We start from the raw sequence: 20728 nt of genomic DNA, 5'->3' as shown, positions 1-20728 counted from the left end.
GACACTACCTGTCCGTCCACTTCCCAGAATCCCTCTTGCTAGGAATAGCCCTCATATCTTTGGGACTTCCTTGGGGACAGAACTAAGGGAATTAACTTTAACAAACAGTAGTCTAATACAGTATGTGGATGACTTGCTCATAGCTAGTCCAGATTTTACCAGCTCTCAAATGGACACTATTAAAACTCTAAATTTCCTATATGGAAAGGGTTATCGAGTATCCCCCAAGAAGGCTCAGATTAGCTTAACCCAAGTAAAATACCTTGGATTTATAATTACGGAAGGAAAAAGAATGCTTGACACCGAGAGGAAATCCTTCATCTTAAATACCCTGTACCCCCAAACAAAAAAAACAGCTTAGGGGATATTTAGGAATGAGTGGGTTTTGCAGGGTCTGGATTCCTAATTATGGCAATCTGGCCAGACCCCTATATGAAAAGCTAAGGGGGAAAGAGGAAGAGCCACTCGACTGGGATGAGACCTGCAAGGTGGCCTTTAATGCCCTAAAAGAGTCTATCACTACAGTCCCAGCTTTAGGCCTCCCAAGCCTGGAGACGCCTTTTAGACTCTGTTTCTGAAAGGATAGGAACTGCTCTTGGGATGTTAGGACAGATGATGGGGCCTGTATTACAACCCGTGGCTTATCTCTCAAAACAACTAGACGAGGTGGCCAGAGGGTGGCCCACTTGCCTCCGGGCAGTAGCAACCACCACTCTTATGGTTAAGGAGGTATCTAAGCTGACCCTGAGTCAGCCCACCACAGTGTATACGCCTCATCAGGTGCAAGCAGTCTTGGAAACTAAAGGGGACAGGTGGATGACAGGGGGAAGGATCACCCAATACCAAGCACTCCTCCTTGACACTCCAGAAATAAAGTTGAGGGTCTGCCAGACTTTAAATCCAGCAACCTTACTGCCAGATCCCCCTACTTCCCCTCTGGATCACCAATGCATACAAATCATAGACGAGTTATACTCTTCTCGCCCGGACCTATCAGAGACACCTTTATCTGACCCAGAGGAAAATTGGTACACAGATGGCAGCAGTTTTGTAGAAAAAGGAGAGAGGAAAGCAGGATATGCTGTAGTGAGCCTAGAAGAAACTAAGGAAAGTGGGTCTCTTCCCCCAGACACCTCAGCCCAGAAAGCTGAACTTTTTGCCCTGACAAGAGGGAGAAGGAGTTAGGAGAAGGAAAGAGGATTAATATGTATATAGACTCTAAGTATGCTTTCCTCATTCTGCATGCCCATGCAGCAATTTGGAAAAGAAGAGGGATGCTCAGTGCCCGAAGCTCTCCTATTAAACACAAAGAGCTCATTCTCAGGCTCCTGGAGGCAGTCAAACTTCCTGCAAAATTACCTGTCATCCACTGCAAGAGTCACCAAAAGGGGCAAGAAAAAGAGGCCCAGGGAAATAGGAAAGCTGATCAAGAGGCAAGACGAGCTGCCAGGGAAGCTACCTCTGCCACTGCTATCTGCCCCCTTTTCCCCAAGGAAACCTTGACTCCAGATTATACCCCAGAGGAACATTCCCGATATGCTGAGCAGGGCTGAGAGATTGGGTCACATGGGTGGTTTCAGACTGATCAGGCCCAAATAATACCCCCCGATTCTCAGGTTTGGAAAATTACTAACTCCTTACATAAGAGCGCCCATTTTGGAAGAGATAATCTAGAAATCTTGCTTAAGTCTATTCTCTGCCATCCCCAGTTAGCTAAGGTTGTTAGACAGGTCACACAGAATTGTGATACCTGTCTAAGAAATAATCCAAAAACCAGACCCTTGCCACCTCCTCTAATTAAACCTGTCTAACATCAGGGATCGTACCCAGGAGAGGACTGGCAAGTAGATTTTACAGCCATGCAAAGACCCAAGGGTTTTCTTCTTTGCTAGTCTTCATTGACACATTCACAGGATGGATCGAAGCGTTCCCTACTAAGACAGAGAGAGCTACAGAAGTCTGTAAATCTCTGCTGAAAGAGATAGTGCCTAGGTTTGGGCTGCTCGGTCACTTCAGAGTGACAATGGGCCCTCATTTACAGCCACAATATCCCAGAACCTAGCCACATGCTTAGGCATAAAATACCGGTTCCACTCATCCTGGAGGCCTCAAGCTTCAGGAAAGGTGGAGAGAGCCAACCAGACTCTTAAAAGGGCTCTGGCTAAGCTATGTCAAGAAACACATAATAAGTGGACACATATGCTACCCATAGCCCTCATGAGGGTACGGACATCCCACAAACGGCCACTATTGTTAAGTCCTTTTGAAATGATATATGGACGTCCATTCTTAATTTCTGATTTGTTTTTTGATGAGGATGCCAATACACTCTTAAAACATATAATTGACCTGGGAAGGTTTCAACAAGAACTCCAACGGTATGGAGAACAGATCCTCCCTAAATCACAGGAAGACTTGAAAAATCCCCAGGTAGAGCCAGGGGATCAAGTATTAGTAAAGACCTGGCAAGAAAAAGGGAGTCCAAACCAGCTGTCCGAGAAATGGACAGGGCCATATCAGGTTGTTCTAGTGACTTCAACTACCGTAAAAGTGAAGGGTCTATCTGCCTGGGTCCACAATTCTAGAATAAAACCCTATGGCCTACAGAAGGGGGAGACAGAAACTGAGACTCCAAAGCCAGAGGACAGCTATTCCTGTGAACATTTTGAAGATCTCAGGCTCTTGTTCAAGCGGAACCCCATCAACTCTCCCTCAGATAAGTAAAATGCATCATATGATGTTCTTCCTCTTTCTAATCATATCTCCCTGGATGGCTATTGATCTCTCCCTAAACGAGGCATATACACTTGCAAACCACACTGCTTCTCAACTCAACCTAACCAGCCCGTGCTGGATCTGCATTAATGGCAGAAGTTGGGGGGTATGTCCAACCTATCCCAGGGTATCAATGGCCCACCCTTCCAGCTGAGCTACGGGCTGTTACTCAGTGCACCCCATCTGGTCGTAGTATGGCCTTTTGGGAAAAAGGGGAAAAAACTTCATGCCTTGGTACCAGCAACAACTGTCTCTATTTACCCCCTCGATGACATCTGCAATCCCACCTGAGCCCTTATTTTCTCTCTTGACTAACATCCCCCAAGTGACCTTCCCTATCTGTCTAAAAAGTCACTCCCTAACAGGGGTGTCAGTGGGAAATCTAGATAACTCATAATGTGGGGTGACCTTCACTGTTGAAACTTATGGGAAAAACCGGGACCTAGAAATTTCACTAGGGCATTACGATTTAGCCCAAAGTTTGGGAACTAGAGGTTCTGGCAGAACCGACACAGTATACCTATCCCCGAACATGAGGCTCTCCTCAGATGCCATTAACCAGTCTCGAAAATCCATGTTCTGTTCTGGACGACCAAAGAACCACACCCATTCATCCTGGTTTCTAAACCGGACGGGCAACTCTGACCCCTGTTATTCCATTGTAGGGGTACCCACCCCTAAAAACCTAACCCTATGGTGGGAGCCCAAACGAAATACTCTCTACCTTGAGGACCAAACCCAGGATGCCTCACAACACTTAAATCCGTTCCTAAATGCCCTCACTGCTGCCGGTTTTGCAGCAAGTGGAGTGACAGTCTCCTCCCAGCTGCTAAAGTACTGCCCCTGTTCCATTATGGCGTGTTCCAGTTGTAAGGCAGATGGAAATCCTGTTCCTCTTTGGCAAACCCATTTTGCTGCCCAACTTAAACGTAGTCATGGTGTCTATTTCATATGTGGGGATAGAGCTTATTTATCCCTACCACCTTTTTGGTCAGGAACTTGCTCCCTAGGGTATGTCACGCCCCACATAGATCTGGCCTGGAGTAATACCTCCTTGCCTTTACCAGTATATACCAACCAGAGGATACATCGTGCGGTAATACTTACCCCTATTTTCCTGGCATTAGGACTGACTGCCGGTTTAACAGAAGTTGCCGTGGGGGGAACTTCTTTACATAAACTTCAGCAGCTTTCTACCGACACTGCTGTATCCATAGAAAAAACAGCGAGGACCCTCCAATACCTATAATCCTAGTTAGACTCCCTAGCCGCAATGGTCCTACAAAATCGTCGGGCCCTAGACTTATTGACTGCAGGACAGGGAGGCACTTGTCTATATCTAAAGGAAGAATGCTGTTTTTATTATAACCAGTCTGGGCAGGTCCAAGAAGATATCAAGGGGCTTTTGGGACAGGCTACAAAGATCCAGGATTTAAGTTCAACAGGTGTATGGCATTCTCCTTCTTTCCCTTCTTGGCTCTTACCATTCATGGGTCCAGTGATAACTATCCTATTAGGCCTCCTATTTGGCCCCTGTATACTCCAACTCCTTACAAAGTTTATCTCCAGCAGACTCCAGCAGTTCCAGGCCAAATTGATGTTACTACAAGGGTGGGAGCTGGTTTCAAATATAGAACACCCCAACTTAGATCAGGTAGAGAGAGACTTCTGCTCTGCTAGGCAGGCCTACGCCCAGACACAGTAGGAAGAAGTTACAGAAGAAAGAGACCTCCGCCCCAATTCCCAAGAAGCATCTTGAGTATGAAGTCTCTCAGGGGGGCGTTGTTAGGGGAAGCACACTGATTGAAACCGCCGAGCCTGGCCAGGCACCATAGTAACCATTTGCATGAGTTGTTTTATGGCAGGAGATCCTGATAAGGAATACGGAACTAATAAGCCACCACCAGCCAGAAGAGTTCGGGAAATGTCTAGAGGAGACACTACCTGCCCGTCCACTTCCCAGAATCTCTCTTGCTAGCATCCATCTTGGCTGAGCGATGCGTGCGCCACCAGGAAAGACTCTGATTTAGAATGATTGGCCAAAGACCACCCGGAAACTAATCCCATCACCATAAAACCCAAGACTGTGAGCCACGTGGCAGAGCAGTTCTCCTGGGTTCCCTTACCTCTTGCTCTCCACCTGGGTGCCCTTCCCAATAAAATCTCTTGCTCTGTCAGCACGTGTCTCCTCGGACAATTCTTTTCCGAGTGTTAGACAAGAGCCCAACTTCGGGCCCTGGAAGGGGGTCCCCCTTCCTACAACAAATGGATAATGGATAAAGCAGATAATGGATAATGGATAATGGATAAGAGGTTAATGGATAAAGAGGATGTGGTATATCATGAAATATTACTCAACCATAAAGAAACAAAAAATTGCCATTTATAACAGCATGGATAGGACTGGAGGGTATTTTACTTAGTGAAATTAGTCAGAGAAAGACAAATACTGTTTATAATCACTTATATGCTGAATTTAAGAAATAAATTAAAGAAATTGACATAACAAGACAGACTCACAAACACAGAAATAACTAATGGTTACCAACAGGAAGAGGGAAGGGGTGAGTGACAAGATAGGAGTAGGGGATTAAGAGGTACCATTTACTATGCATAGAGTAAGTAAGATTCAAAGATATGCTGTACAGTGCAGGGAATATAGTTGATATTTTATAATAACTCTAAATGGAATATAATCTATGAAAATATTGACTAAGTTGTATACCTGAAAATCATTTATATTTTAATAGAAAAAACTCAGAGACACTTTTCTGATCAAGATTATTTAGCATTTTATTTTGTAAAAAAGAATGCTTGATTCTCTGAAACTTTTTTCTATTATTTTACTAAAGAGGATGTTGAAATAGAGTTATTGAAGTGCATGTACAAATTCCTGACAAAGTTTGGTTTAGCTTTTGTTTTTATATGAATCAGAAATGAAATCAAGAGACGTTAAAAGTGATTTTGCTTAGAGCCACAAGAATTAAAATATAGACAGTGAAAAAAAATGTTCAGGATAGGAACAGCTTTTCTTGGGGGAGAAATTTTATAGGACAATTAAGAACATATAATGTATTCTTACACTAGAGTGGACTTTGTTACAATTTATGAGATTTATGTTTGAGTGGTATTTTAAAGAGACAAAGATTTGTTAATAGTCTCATTATTAATGTGCATGCATAGTAAAAATAATAACTCTTAGAATTCTGGAATAATTAAAATAGAGTTGATAATGGTAAACACTCAACTTTTCTATGTTTTGGGTATCTGATGCACAGCTTGGTAACTATAGTTAACAACACTGTATCATATGCTCAGAAGTTGCTAAGAAAATAGATCTTAAAAATTTGTAGAGTTTGTGTAGTCATCAAAGGTATGCAAGAAGAAAAAAGTCATTATGTGAAGTGCTGGAGGAGGAAATGGCAACCACACTACAGTATTCTTGCCTGGAAAATTCCATGGACAGAGGAGACTGGTGAGCCACAGTCCACACAGTCACAGAGTCAGACAAGACTGAGCAACAGATTTCAGCACACGATGGAGGTGTTAGTTAACCCTACTGTGGTAATCATTTCATAATATATTTGTGTATCAAAGTATAATGTATTTCTCTTGTATGTTAATCATATCTCAATAAAGCTGGAAAAAATTAATTTCTTTGAAACTGTGACAAAAATAAGATGCCTGGTTTCCTTAGCAAGCGTTTATTTAACTTTATTTATTCAACAATTATCCATAGCCCCTGGGTGTGCTGATTTTCTTCTTAGAAACCTGTCAAGCCTCTGAAATGGGTCAGTATGCTCTAGGCACTCAATTGCCTTTTCCAGATATGGTCTTTCATAGCACAAGTCTTTTAGCAACTAGAGGGCCTGAGCCTTATTCACCAACTGACAGGAACTTGGTAATCCCTGAAGTTCTTACAATTGACTGTCCTGTAGGATTTGTGAAGAGTTATTTACAAAGTTTCAGTTATTCATGTCAAACAACTTAAACTCTCAGCATAGGAGTGAAGTGGGAGAAGGAAGAAATGGGAGTTTGAGCTGAAGTGACTAGGTCTTGCTCAAAAGAGGAGGTAACCTTATTTCTTGAATTCCATAAATGCATACTAAAACTTTCATATACTATATGTAATTACAACCTTAATGATTTCTTGGACTCCCTGAGGAATAAACCTGAGTGATATGAAGGTTAAAATTAACATTTTCTAATAGAATAATAGCAATTCATCAATCAACTGTTATTTTTTCTCCCTTCTTCTATAAAACGGTAACAGGTGGAGAATACTGTTATTTTTTTCTTACAGTATGGTCTGGCTTCAAAGAACTTTAAAATAAATTCTACATGCTTTTTTGCTTTTGACTTTTACAAATGCTAATTATTGTTGAAGAAAGAAACTTATGGCATCTAGTTTAGTGTCCCCAGATATTGAGGAGAAATCTTTGAAACATGTCTTGGTTTTGATTTGTAAAATTGAGTACTTAAGTTGTTCTTATAAATAAACTTCCAAATTGGTAAGTTATTACTATGAATCAAATCATAGGAATCAAATCAAATCATTTTATGCAAATACACTGTATGTAGCAAACTAACCAATGAAATGTGCTACAATATTGTTTAGCAAGACTAACATATTGTAGGTAAATATGAGCAAACATTTATAAAACCACTAGATGGCATTCATTCACTGCAATTTTGGCCAAATACAGCCTTTAAAGCTTTATCATGATATACAGGATTAGGAGCAAGTATTATCCCTTATTTGATGATATTTTTCTATCATTTAACGCAATGACAGAGTTCAATTTTACCTTTTCCTGTATGCTTTAAATCAAATAAAAAAGCACTGAAAATCTTTATTAAAGGATTCTTCCTTGCGAGAAGATTTGAAAACCATCTTCACTATAGTGGTAATGTATTTACTTAAAATATTTAGAAGAAAATACACACAGTATGTCACTTAATTTTCTTTTATTTATTTGCTTTATAATTCATTTGGATATTTCTCACATAGCTAGTTCTCTAAAGGTTATAAAAAGTACAGAGCCACATTTTGTAATATTCTAGAAAGCATTTATCTTTAGAATTAGTGTTTATGAAAATAGGAGATCAAGAGCTCTTGAGTCATGAAAAGTCCTTTCTATTGTACAGCTTAAAAATGTATGATAAATAGTGCTTCTAAGTACATTGAGAACCAAAACGGCCTTTGGTGTTAAAAAATTATGATTTAGTCTTGCCTGTGTGTGTGCTCAGTCACTAAGTTGTGTCCAACTCTTTGTGACCCCATGGACTGTAGCTAGCCAGGCTCCTCTGTCCATGGAATTCTTTTGGCAAGAATACTGGAATGGGTTGCCATTCCCTCCTCAAGGAGATCTTTTCCCACCCCTCGGAATGATTCCACATTTCTTATGTCTCTTGCATTGACAGGTGGGTTCTTCACCACTGAGCTACCTGGGAAGCCCCATGACTTAATATTAGAAATAAATAGATCATGGAGCAAAAACTCCCAAACTTCACACTTTGACTAAATGAGTGAGAGAACATATTTATGGACCAAAAAAGGTCAACCATATTTGTAGAAGATCTAGATTAATAATAACAACATAAAATCCAACACTTACCTGTTCTAATATGTTTTGAAGCCTCTCTATTTCACAGTCTATTACAAATTTCTTCTCTTGTCTTCTATCAAGTTCTTCTAAAAGTTGCCTATAGTTGACATCGTTAAAATTTTCCACACATATAGCGCTGACGTGCCAACCATTTTGTCCTGCTTTTTCCATAATAGCTTGAAGTATCGAGTATCCTAGTGGGGAAAAAATTCAGAGTGCTTACTAAAAACATGCCCTTAAATAACTTATACAGGCACGGAGTCTACATCATTATTTTTGTATTAAAATGAATTCTTAGAAATTGAAAAACACGAGTAGTTATTTCTGAATCATTCATTTTCCCTTTCTTTGCATGTGTGTGTGCTAAGTTACTTCAGTCGCGTCCAACTCTTCGCAACCCTATATACTGTAGCTCACAAGGCTCCTCTATACATGGGACTCTCCGGGCAAGAATACTGGAGTGGGTTGCCATGCCCTCCTCCAGGGGATCTTCCTCACCCAGGGATAGAATCCTCATCTCCTGTGGCTCCTGTATTGCAGGCAGAGTCTTTTATCTATGAGCTGCCGAGGAAACCTCTTTAATTTCTTTATTCAGGACAAAGACATTCCTTAAAAATATTGCCTGAAATGAAGTAACAGCATCATACCTTGAGTAAGCGCTCTCAAATTCCCTCTACTGAATAAACATTCCTTAAAAAATATTGCTTGAATGAAGTATCAAATCATACCTTGAAAAAGTTCTCAAAATTCTTCTACCAAAGATATTGCTTTGGAGACATTTTTGATGAGATAAACCTAAAATAAAATCTAGTAAACTCTGTAGTCAAGAACAATTTCAAAAATCTATGCTAATTTTACTCACTCAACAGAATTAATTTTGAACATCTGTATTGACTCCCCTCTTGAACAAGTAATAACATTTTTGGGTTAACTGTGGAAGGTAAGTTATAAAATAAACATTACAACAGTATTTATTGAAGACCCATTATTATAAGTTGAGGAAGCATTATTTAACTCTTTCTGTCTTGACAGGGGAATTAAGTGGACTGCGGGGGAGGGAGAGAACTGAATGAAAGCCAGGTGAAGGAATGGCCTCTTAAACTCATAATCTAGTAGAAGAAAAAGACATTCAATTACAAAAAGGAAAAAAAAAGGCAACTTAGTTTAAAACTGTAATGATTGCTGCAGGCAAGGAAAAATTTTGGCCCAAGGGAAAGTTTGGTTAAATCTGCCTTGATGAGACAAAGGAAAATGCCCTGAGAAGAAACAATTTGAATTGGGTCTTGAAGGTTGAGAAGGTACCTCTAAGATTGCTGAGGAAAGAGTGTTTATTAGCTGGAGACAGCCTTCCAGGGGGTGGAATGGTCTTTATTCTTGATCCAGATCTCTCTCCATATGGAGGAGAAGTATGGATCTTAATATCTTGGTAAAGGAAGAAGGGTCAGATTCATGAAACCAGCCTTTAGAATATTTCTTCATGTTAATATTGCCGTGAAATCTTGCCTTTTCCAGCTCTGTTTTGAAGTGGAATGTGGAAAAAAAAAAAAAAAAAAAAGGAAATGAAACTTTGAATCTATGTATAGCTTTTGGCATAAGACTTTTTGTTGTTGTTCAGTCACTCAGTGGTGTCTGACTCGTTGGGACCACATGGACTGCAGCACACCAGGCTTCCCTGTCCATAAGAAACTCCCAGACCTTGCTCAAATTCATGTTCATCGAGTCAATAATGCCATCTAACCATCTTATCCTCTGTTGTCCCATTCTCCTCTGGGCTTTAATCTTTCCCAGCATCAGGGTCTTTTCCAATGAGTCAGGTCTTCACATCAGGTGGCCCAGGTATTGGAGCTTCAGCTTCAGCATCAGTCCTTCCAATGATATTCAGGACTGATCTCCTTTAGAATGGACTGGTTGGATCACCTTGCAGTCCAAGGGACTCTCAAGAGTCTTCTCCAACACCACAGTTCAAAAGCATCAAATATTCAATGCTCAGCCTTTTTTACGGTGCAACTCTCAAATCAGTTCAGGACTACTGGAAAAATCATAGCTTTGACTATACAGAACTTTGTTGGCAAAGTAATGTCTCTGCTTTTTAATATGCTCTCTAGGTGTGTCATACCTTTTCTTCTAAGGAGCAAGCATCTTTTAATTTCATGGCTGTAGTCACCATCTGCAATGATTTTGGAGCCCCCCAAAAGAAAGTCTGCCACTGTTTCCATTGGTTCCCCACCAATTTGCCATGAAGTGATGGGACCAGATGCCATGATCTTTGTTTTTTGAATGTTGAGTTTTAAGCCATCCTTTTCACTGTCCTCTTCCACTTTCATCAAGAAGCTCTTTAGTTCCTCTTCACTTTCTACCATAAGGGTGGTGTCATCTGCATACCTGAGGTTATTGGTATTTCTCCCAACAAACTTGATTCCACCTTGTGCTTCTACCATCCCACCATTTCACATGATGTCCTCTGTATATAAATTAAATAAGCAAGATGACAATATACAGACTTGACATACTCTTTTCCCAATTTGGAACCAGTCCTTTGTTCCATGTCTGGTTCTAACTGTTGCTTCTTGACCTGCGTACTGATTTCTTAGGAGGCAGGTAAGGTGGTACTTATGCTTCTTAAAGGTAAGCATAAGCCTTTAAAAAGGTATAATTCTTATTTGAGCTTATTCTATGCCAGTTACAGTATCTTATAGTTTCTTCCTCCCTTGCTCCCTTCAAAGCATCACTGTGAACAAGCTAGTGAAGGTGATGGAATTCCAGCTGAGCTATTTCAAATCCTAAAAGATGATGCTGTGAAAGTGCTGCACTCAATATGATAGCAAACTTGGAAAACTCATCAGGGGCCACAGGATTGGAAAAGGTCAGTTTTCATTCCAACCCCAAAGAAAGGCAATGTTCAGACTACCACAAAATTGCACTCATCCCACACACTAGCAAAGTAATGCTTAAAGTTCTCCAAGAAAGGCTTCAACAGTATGTGAACTGAGAACTTCCAGATGTTCAAGCTGGATTTAGAAAAGGCAGAGGAACCAGAGATCAAATTGCCAGCATTCATTGGCAAAAAAGCAAGAGAATTAAAAAAAAATCATCTACATCTGTTTCATTGACTATGCTAAAGTCTTTGACTATGTGGATCACAAAAAATGGAAAATTCTTAAAGAGATAGGAATACCAGACTACCTTACCTGCCTCCTGAGAAACCTGTATGTAGGTCAAGAAGCAACAGTTAGAACTGGATGTGGGACAATGGACTGGTTCCAATTTCAGAATGGAGTACATGAAAGGTGTGTATTGTCATCTTGCTTATTTAACTTACATGCAGATACATTATGTGAAATGCCAGGCTTGATGAAGTAAAAGCTGGAATCAAGATTGCAGGAAGAAAAATCAATAACCTCAGATATGCAGATGACACCACCCTAATGGCTGAAAGTGAAGAGGAACTAAAGAGCCTCTTGGTCAAAGTGAAAGAGGAGAGTGATAAAGATGGCTTCAAACTCAACATTCAAAAAAGTGGCATCTGGTCCCATCATTTCATGGCAAATCGAAGAGGAACCACTGGAAACAGTGACAGACTTTATTTTGGCCCCAAATCAGTGCAAACAGTGGCTGTAGCCAAGAAGTTAAATGATGCTTGCTCCTTAGAAAAAAAGCTATGACAAACCTAGACAGCATATGAAAAAGAAGAGAGAAAGTCCGTATAGTAAAAGCTATGGGTTTTCTAGTAGTTATATGTATGTGAGAGTTGGATCATAGATAAAATTGAGTGCTAAAGAACTGATGCTTTTAAACTGTGCTGTTGGAGAAGACTCTTGAGAGTCTTCTGCAAGGAAATCAAGCCAGTCAATCTTAAAGGAAATCAGTCCTGAATATTCATTGGAAGGACTGATGCTGAAGCTGAAGGTCCTATACTTTGGCCAACAGATGGTCCCCAGAACTGACTCATTGGAAAAGACCCCGTGGCTGGGAAAGACTGAAGGAAGGAGTAGAGGAAACAGGATGAGACGGCTGGAGGGCATCACCGACTCGATGGACATGAGCTTGAGGGGGCTCTGTGTGTTGGTGATGGACAGGGAAGCCTGGTGTGCTGCAAGTCCATGAATTCAAAAACAGTCAGACACGACTGAGTGACTGAACTGAACTTGCTCCCTATAGTTAGATTGAAGAGCTGGGTGGACTAAAAGTGAAGATTTAAGATGAGTACAAAGCATTTTCTGGATAAGAACACCTTTTCTCAGTTTTCTAATTTTTATATGAGTCTCTAAGATTTAAGGATTTTGATTTTTGGGTATATTTTCTACAAGCCAGAGCTTCAAACATTAAAGATGTTCAATTAGTATCAACACATGGAACTGATGATGAGATAAAATTTGGAATATGAATTACCTGATATTCTGCCAAATGAAATACTGTGGCAGTGAGGATTTATTTTTATCTAAATGAAAAAAAAAATTCCCAAGGAAGAATAAAAAGGGCTTGTTGATTACTATATAATTATTCTAGTATACCTATTGATCCATTTAATCTTTCTTTTTGTAATGCATGGCTGTAATTATCTTTTCAAGTCTTACCTAGATTCCCTCCTTCCCTGCCCCTAATCAAGTACTCTTTCCCTTATTTCCTACCTTATCATATGTAACATGAAGATTTGTGTTCTGCCTTAATGAAATCAAACAGTACTTGAGGAATCTTCCTGGGTTCAAAAGTCCCTCAGAGTCCCCCATTTCTTATTTTAAGAGAAAGGTTTTAAGTCTTGTAGGACTTCCCTGGGTTCCAAAGAGTGGACTCATTTACAATTACTATAATTAGGAAAGTGAGGGGACACAAGTGGAGCAAACCCTAATGGTCTTGTAGGAAACAGAAATCTCAAAAGGTCTTAAAAAAAAAAAATCAGGAGCCATTGCAAATGGACATTCTTGACCAACACATAATACTCTAAGTAAATGATAAAATGTCTCAACTATTGTTTTTGCTCTCTGTAGAATAAGAGTTGAAGGCTTACTAATTTGCTCTGCAGGAAAAATCATCAAAATCACACTGAGTCACAAGACAGTGGCAGTAAGTCAGCAATTGAGATCTGTGGGAAGCTAAAATTACAAAGCCCCCTTTCCTCCGCTTTACCCTTCTTGCTTTTAAAAACCTTGCACCCTGGCCAGCCAGCATGATGAATCTGAGAACAGCCATCTCCTGTCTTCTCTGGAGGGCAGTGCCCCAGTTCAATAAAATTTTCTCTGCTGCAAGCTCTGATTTTTCTTTTTGTTTGGCCTCACTACGCATCTAGCACACAAACTTGGTTTAGACATTAGTGTACATGTTCATTTCTCATTTATTCTGTTCCTGGGATTTCCTCTCTGATACAGCTTCCCATCTTTGGCTGCAAAGAATATAATCAATCTGATTTTGGTTTTGACCATCTGGTGATGTCCATGTGTAGAATCTTGTCTTGTGTTGTTGGAAGAGGGTGTTTACTATGAACAGTGTGTTCTCTTGGTAAAACTCTGCTAGCCTTTGCCTTGCTTCATTCTGTATTCCAAGGCCAAATTTACCTGTTACTCCAGGTATTTCTTGAATTCCAACTTTTGCATTCCAGTTCCCTATGGTGAAAACGACATCTTCTTTGGGTGTTAGTTCTAGAAGGTCTTGTAGGTCTTCACAGAACCATTCAACTTCAACTTCTTCAGCATTACTGGTTGGGGCACAGACTTGGATCACTGTGAAATTGAATGGTTTTCCTTGGAAATGAACAGAGATCATTCTGCCATTTTTGAGACTGCATCTAAGTACTGCATTTCAGACTCTTTTGTTTACTATGATGGCTACTGCATTTCTTCTAAGGGATTCTTGCCCACAGTAGTGGATTTAATGGTCATCTGAGTTAAATTCACCCATTCAGATCATTATAGTTCGCTGATTACTAAAATTTTGACATTCCATCTTTCCATCTCCTGTTTGACCACTTCCAATTTGTCTTGATTCATGGACCTAATATTCCAGGCTCCTATGCAACATTGTTCTCTATAGCATCAGACTTTACTTCCATCACCATTCACATCCACAACTGAGTGTTGTTTTTGCTTTGGCTCTATCTCTTCTTTCCTTCTGGAGTTATTTCTCCACTGATCTCCAGTAGCATATTGGGCACCTACTGACCTGGGGTGTTCATCTTTCAGTTTCCTATCTTTTTTTCCTTTTCATGCTGTGAATGAGGTTCTTAAGGCAAGAATACTGAAATGGTTTGCCATTCCTTTTTCCAGTTGACCATCTTTTATCAGAACTCTCCACCACGACCTGTCTGTCTTGGGTGGCCCTACATGGCATGGCTCATAGTTTCCTTGAGTTAGACAAGGCTGTGGTCCATGTGATTAGATTGGTTAGTTTTCTGTGATTGTGTTTTTCAGTCTGTCTGCCCTCTGATGGAGAAGGATAAGAGGGTTATGAAAACTTAATGAGGGGAGAGACTGACTGAGGGGGAAACTGGGTCTTGTTCTGATGGGTGGGGCCATGCTCAGTAAAACTTTAATCCAATTTTCTGTTGAAAGGTGGGACTGTGTTCCCTCACTGTTGTTTACCTGAGGCCAAACTATGGTGGAGGTAATGAAGATAATGGCGACCTCCTTCAAAATGTCCCATGCAGGCACAGCTACACTCAGTACCCCCAGCCCTGCAGCAGACCACCGCCGACCCACACCTCCACCGGAGACTCCTGGACACTCACGGGCAAGTCTGGGTCAGTCTCTTGTGGGGTCACTGCTCCTTTCTCCTGGGTTCTTGTGTGCACAAGGTTCTGTTTGTGCCTTCCAAGAATCTATTTCCCCAGCCCTGTGTAAGTTCTGGCAGCTCTATGATGGGGTTAATGGGATCTGCTTCAAGAGGGCTTATTCCATACACAAGTTTGTTGAACCGAGAGCCCCTGTCCCTGTGGCAGGCCACTGCTGACCCGTACCTTCATTGAAGACACTCAAATACAGTTCTGTTTCAGTCTCTGTAGGGTCTTTGGGTCCTGGTGCGCACAAGGTTTGTTTGAGCTCTCTGAGCATCTCTGGTGCCTATGACTCTTCATTCTAAATGTGATTTCGCCTCTCCTACCATCTTGCTGGGGCTCCTACTTTGCCCTTGGATGTGGGATAGCTGCCACTCCAGTGTCTACCAATCTGAGCTGACTGTGGCTCAGATCATGAAGTCCTTATTGCAAAATTCAGACTTAAATTGAAGAAAGCAGGGAAAACCACTAGATCATTCAGGTATGACCTAAATCAAATCCCTTATGATTATACAGTGGAAGTGACAAATAAATTCAAGAGATTAGATCTGATAGAGTTACTGAAGAACTATGTATAGAGGTCTGTAACATTGTACAGAAGGCAGGGATCAAGACCATCCCCAAGAAAAAGAAACGCAAAAAGACAAAATGGTTGTGTGAGGAGGCCTTACTAATAGCTGAGAAAAGAAAGAGAAGTGAAAGGCAAAGGAGAAAAGGAAAGATATTCCCATTTGAATGCAGAGTTCCAAAGAATAGCAAGGAGAGATAAGAAAGCCTTCCTCAGTGATCAATGCAAAGAAATAGAGGAAAACAATAGAATGGGAAAGACTACAGATTTCTTCAAGAAAATGAGACATACCAAAGGAATACTTCATGCAAAGATGGGCACAATAAGGGACAGAAATAGTATGGATCTAACAGAAGCAGAAGATATTAAGAAGAGGTGGCAAGAATAAACAGAATATCTTAACAAAAAAGATCTTCATGACCCAGGTAATCATGATGGTAGGATCACTCACCAAGAGCCAGACATCCTGGAATGCTAAATGGGCTTTAGGAAGCATCACTATGAACAAAGCTAGTGAAAGTGATGGAGTTCCAGCTGAGCTATTTCAAATTCTAAAAATTGATGCTGTGAAAGTGCTGAACTCAATATGCCAGTAAATTTGGAAAACTCAGCATTGGCCACAGGACTGGAAAAGGTTGGTTTTCATTTCAATCCCAAAGGAAGGCAATGAGAAAGAAGGTTCAATCTACTGCACAGTTACACTCATCTCACATGCTAGAAAATAATGTTCAAAATTTCTGAGCCAGGCTTCAATAGTATGTGAACCATGAACTTCCAGATGTTCAAGCTGGATTTAGAAAGGCAGAGGAACCAGAGAGCAAATTGCCAACATCTACTGGATCATCAAAAAAAGCAAGAGCATTTCAGAAAAGCATCTACTTCTGTTTTATTGACTATGCCAAAAGCTTTGACTGTGTGGATGACAACAAAGTGTGGAAAATGCTTAAAGAGATGGGAATACCAGATCAGCTGACCTGCCTCTTGAAAAATCTATATGCAGGTCAGGAAGCAACAGTTAGAACTGGACATGGAACAACAGACTGGTTCCAAATTGGGAAAGGAGTATGTCAAGGCCGTATATTGTCACCCTGCTTTTTAAACTTATATGCAGAGTACCTCATGAAAAATGCTGGGCTGGATGAAGCACAAGCTGGAATCAAGATTGCTGGGGGAAATATCAATAACCTCACATATGCAGATGGCACCACCCTTTTGGCAGAAAGTGAAGAACTAAAGAGCCTCTTGATGAGAGTGAAAGAAGAGAGTGAAAATGTTGGCTTAAAACTCAATATTCAATAAACTAAGATCGTGGCATCTGGTCCCATCACTTCATGGCAAATAGGTGGAGAAACAGTGGAAACAGTGACAGATGTTATTTTTTGGGGCTCCAAAATCACTGCAGATGTTGACTTCAGCCATGAAATTAAAAGATGCTTGCTCCTTGGAAGAAAAGTTATGACCAACCTAGAAAGCATATTAAAAAGCAGAGATATTATATTGCCAACAAATATCTGTCTAGTCAAAACTATAGTTTATCCAGTAATCATGTATTGTGAGAGTTGGACTATAAAGAAAGCTGAGTGCCCAAGATTTGATGGTTTTGAATTGTGGTGTTGGAGAAGACTCTTGAGAATCTCTCAGAATGCAAGAAGATCAAACCAGACCATCCTAAAGGAAATCAGTCCTGAATATTCATTGGAAGGACTGATGCTGAAGCTGAAACTCCAATACTTTGACCACCTGATATGAACAACTAAATCATTTGAAAAGACCCTGATACTGGGAAGATTGAAGGTGGGAGGCGAAGGATATGACAAAGGATGAGATGGTTGGATGGCACCACTGACTCAATGGACATGAGTTTGAGTACACTCTAGGAGTTGGTGATAGACAGGGCGGCTTGGTGTGCTGCCATCTATGGTTGGCAAAAAGTTGGACACGACTGAGCTACTGAACTGAACTGAACTGAGGGGCTTTCCAGGTGGCAATGCTGTTAAAGAACACTCCTGCCAATATAGGAGATGTAAGAGATGCGGGTTTGATCCCTGGGTCAGGAAGATCCCTTCAAGATAGCATGGCAACTCAGTCCATTATTCTTGCCTGGAGAATCCTCATGGACAGAGCCTAGCTGGCTACAGTCCCTAGGGTGGCAAAGATTTGGACATGACTGAAGTGATTCAGCAGCAGAAGCAGTGAATCAGTGTTCTTTCATTCATTTTTGACACCTATTAACATGTTCCTTTTAAAAATGTCAATTAACAGCTTTTCCTTTTTCTCATTTTATTTACTGTTATATCAAAGTAATTAAAAAACAAAAAAAATTTGGTTTGATTTTCTTGTTTGTTGTAAAAATAATAACTGATTTCCACCCACATCCTCCTATGACCATAGCTTGGCACAGTTTTTTAGACATTGCTTTTGTTTGCTATCATTGCTTCATGTCAGTGCTAGGCTGTTATTTTTCTGCCTACAGGTATTTTACAGAATATAGATCTACATACTTTCTGATGAAATTTATATATGCTTCCAGTTGCATGACAGATATTGAAAGATTCACATTAATAAAACACAATTAAAATTCAACATTTTGTTATCTGAGTTTTCAGATTTAGAAGTGACTATAGAATTGAAATAAAACAAAACCCTAAGACACAATCTTTGTTAAGTGGAAAAGAAAGTTGCATGCCTAAAAATAATCATTAACCACTGTCAGAAATAAGTGGCATCTTTTCAATACAGTGCAGAGGACACACAATTATAGTTTCAGAACCCAGTTGAAAATTTGAGTTCTTTTATAAGTTGTGTTTTATTTTAATATCCTCTCTTATTCACTGCAACTCAGATGTGCTTGTCTTATTTATTTGCCAAGATTTCTGGGAATATATTGTAACTCAAAGAAAATACTGTCATTAAATCTATGATTGTGTAACTTATCTGTTATATAAACTAGAAAATCGCGTCAAGTCATTTAATTCTAAATCTGGCTATGATTCGTATCACCTAGTTATTAGAAAATCTGTAGTGAAATATTGTTGGTCAGAACATGAATGCTACTCTTAAATATCACAAGACTAATGGGGAGTTCACTACTGCGAATTTTTAAAAAAATCTTTCTTTTATTTAAAGCTAACATTTTAATTTAATTTGTTAAAAGTAAAGATGTCCAAAATTCTTTAATATATGCCAGTATAAGCAGAGTTATGATTCTTTAAAAGGATTTAACTAGCAAAACTGATATTTAGGTAAACTAACTATTATGAAAATTGCATTGTATTGTATAAATAGCTTCAAAAGAACCAAAATAATTTTCTTAGAATGGTAATGAACCAAAAGCTTCAAAATAACCAAAATAATTTTATTAGAATGGTAATGAAAATATATGATGGACAAGATCACATTGTTGGATTATAATGAGTAATTAAAGGCTTTTTCATGGTTATTAGAGAATACAATCAATTATACATATAAATATTTTAAAAATGTTAAATTATATAATGATATTGCTAATTATCCTAAATAAATTCATGGCAGTTTAAGCAGTTTTGAGCTACTGTATCTTTACGCATCAACACTTTTTTATATAACTTATGAATAATGACCTATTTTGGATGAGTAGTACATTCCAGATATACAGCTGCTAGCAACACAAGCTGGGCTTATTTGTTTGATGTTCTCTTTTGCAAGATTTATTTGATTCAGCTATCTGCACACAGAAGAGAAGGAGGAGAGTCAGGATTAGTGTATGTCAGAGTGGATATAATTTCAAAAAAGAGAGAATTATTTGTGTGCTATAAAAAATCCTCCACTGAGATAAGAACAGAGAACTGCTTTTTAATTAGAAGGTCACTGGTACACACAATAGGAGTAGCATCAATGGAATGCTGAATATAGGAGTCATATTGCAGAGAAGTAAGAAATTGAAGAGAAAGTGAGAAGTGAAAATATAGTAATTATGAAGGAATATCATCAGAATAATTAATTAAATGCAACAAGGCATATGCCATTATGATAAATATGAGATAAACAGTGAGGCCCTGGGAACTGGTTTGCTAAGGAGAGGACTGGTCTGTCCCATGGGACACTGTTGAGCTTAAAAAGAAGTAAGAAAGGGATATAGCAGAAGCTTGTATTCAATACTTACTCAAATTAGAGTCTCTTTTATTAATCCTATAAATTGCTATGCAGGTATCACCTACTGCCAGATTTCTCTGATTTGACACAATTACTAGCATCCAAAGCTAGCATATTCCAAGAGAAAGATGTGTATGTCTGAAGGACCACTTTATGTGTTTAAATCTTAGTCATAGAAAGGAATAAGGTTCTGTAATCTTAACAGCATTTAATTCCATCATATTAGAACTTAAGAGTCAATTTAGTAACCATTTAGTTTGGACCCTTTCCAAAACAGCTTAGGTACTGAAATAACATGTTCAAAAGTTACAGTCTGGACTCTAAGATCTCTGAACACAGAAAGAGTTCAACATTGTAGCTTGGTTAAAATTATCTGCTGCTGTGACTATAGCATTTATTTAGGTCCTAGTTCAAGAAAGGCATAGTGAGAATAAGCAAAGATCTTCCAACTTACACAGTTTGAAGCCCACACATGTAAACCTGGAAGTAAGATAGAATGTTTCAAGTTTTTCTTTTTTTTACAAAGAATAAGAGTAAAAATTAAAAAAAATCTTCAAAGATGGTTATTTTGGGTGTTTGGGGTCTTAGATTTTCCCTAAGTCCTCTTGTATTTTCTGACAGTAGTGTTTATTGTTTCTTGATCTGTTCATTACAGTGTCCATATTTACTTCAGTGATATAGGAGAATTTGATACTTTAAATCTTTAAAGTTTCTGTCAGTTGCAACATAAATCTTATCTATACAGGCATATAACAAATATTTTCAACTATTTGTCGCAGGTTCATGCACTGAACTCCTCTCAGCCATGCATTTTTTTCTCATTTCTCTTGGGGTTTTCTAGAACTAGATCACTGTAGTATTTTATTTCACTTGTTTACATGG

At 39.4% G+C, this 20728-nt stretch overlaps 1 protein-coding gene across 7 annotated transcripts in view; it reads right to left on the bottom strand.

Moving 5' to 3' along the window:
* Nucleotides 1-20728, bottom strand: part of GRIA4 (glutamate ionotropic receptor AMPA type subunit 4) — a 639355-nt gene that overhangs the window by 185428 nt on the left and 433199 nt on the right. For all 7 annotated transcript variants that reach the window (XM_070473691.1, XM_070473688.1, XM_070473690.1 and 4 more), the window contains exon 5: nt 8394-8578. In XM_070473691.1, the coding sequence (XP_070329792.1) occupies nt 8394-8578 (185 nt within the window). The remainder of the gene's footprint in view (nt 1-8393; nt 8579-20728) is intronic.

This window comes from Odocoileus virginianus, chromosome 10 (genome assembly GCF_023699985.2).
Source record: "Odocoileus virginianus isolate 20LAN1187 ecotype Illinois chromosome 10, Ovbor_1.2, whole genome shotgun sequence".
Lineage (NCBI taxonomy): Eukaryota > Metazoa > Chordata > Mammalia > Artiodactyla > Cervidae > Odocoileus > Odocoileus virginianus.
Note: the sequence above shows the minus strand (reverse complement) of the source record. Positions and strands in the feature narration are given on the sequence as shown.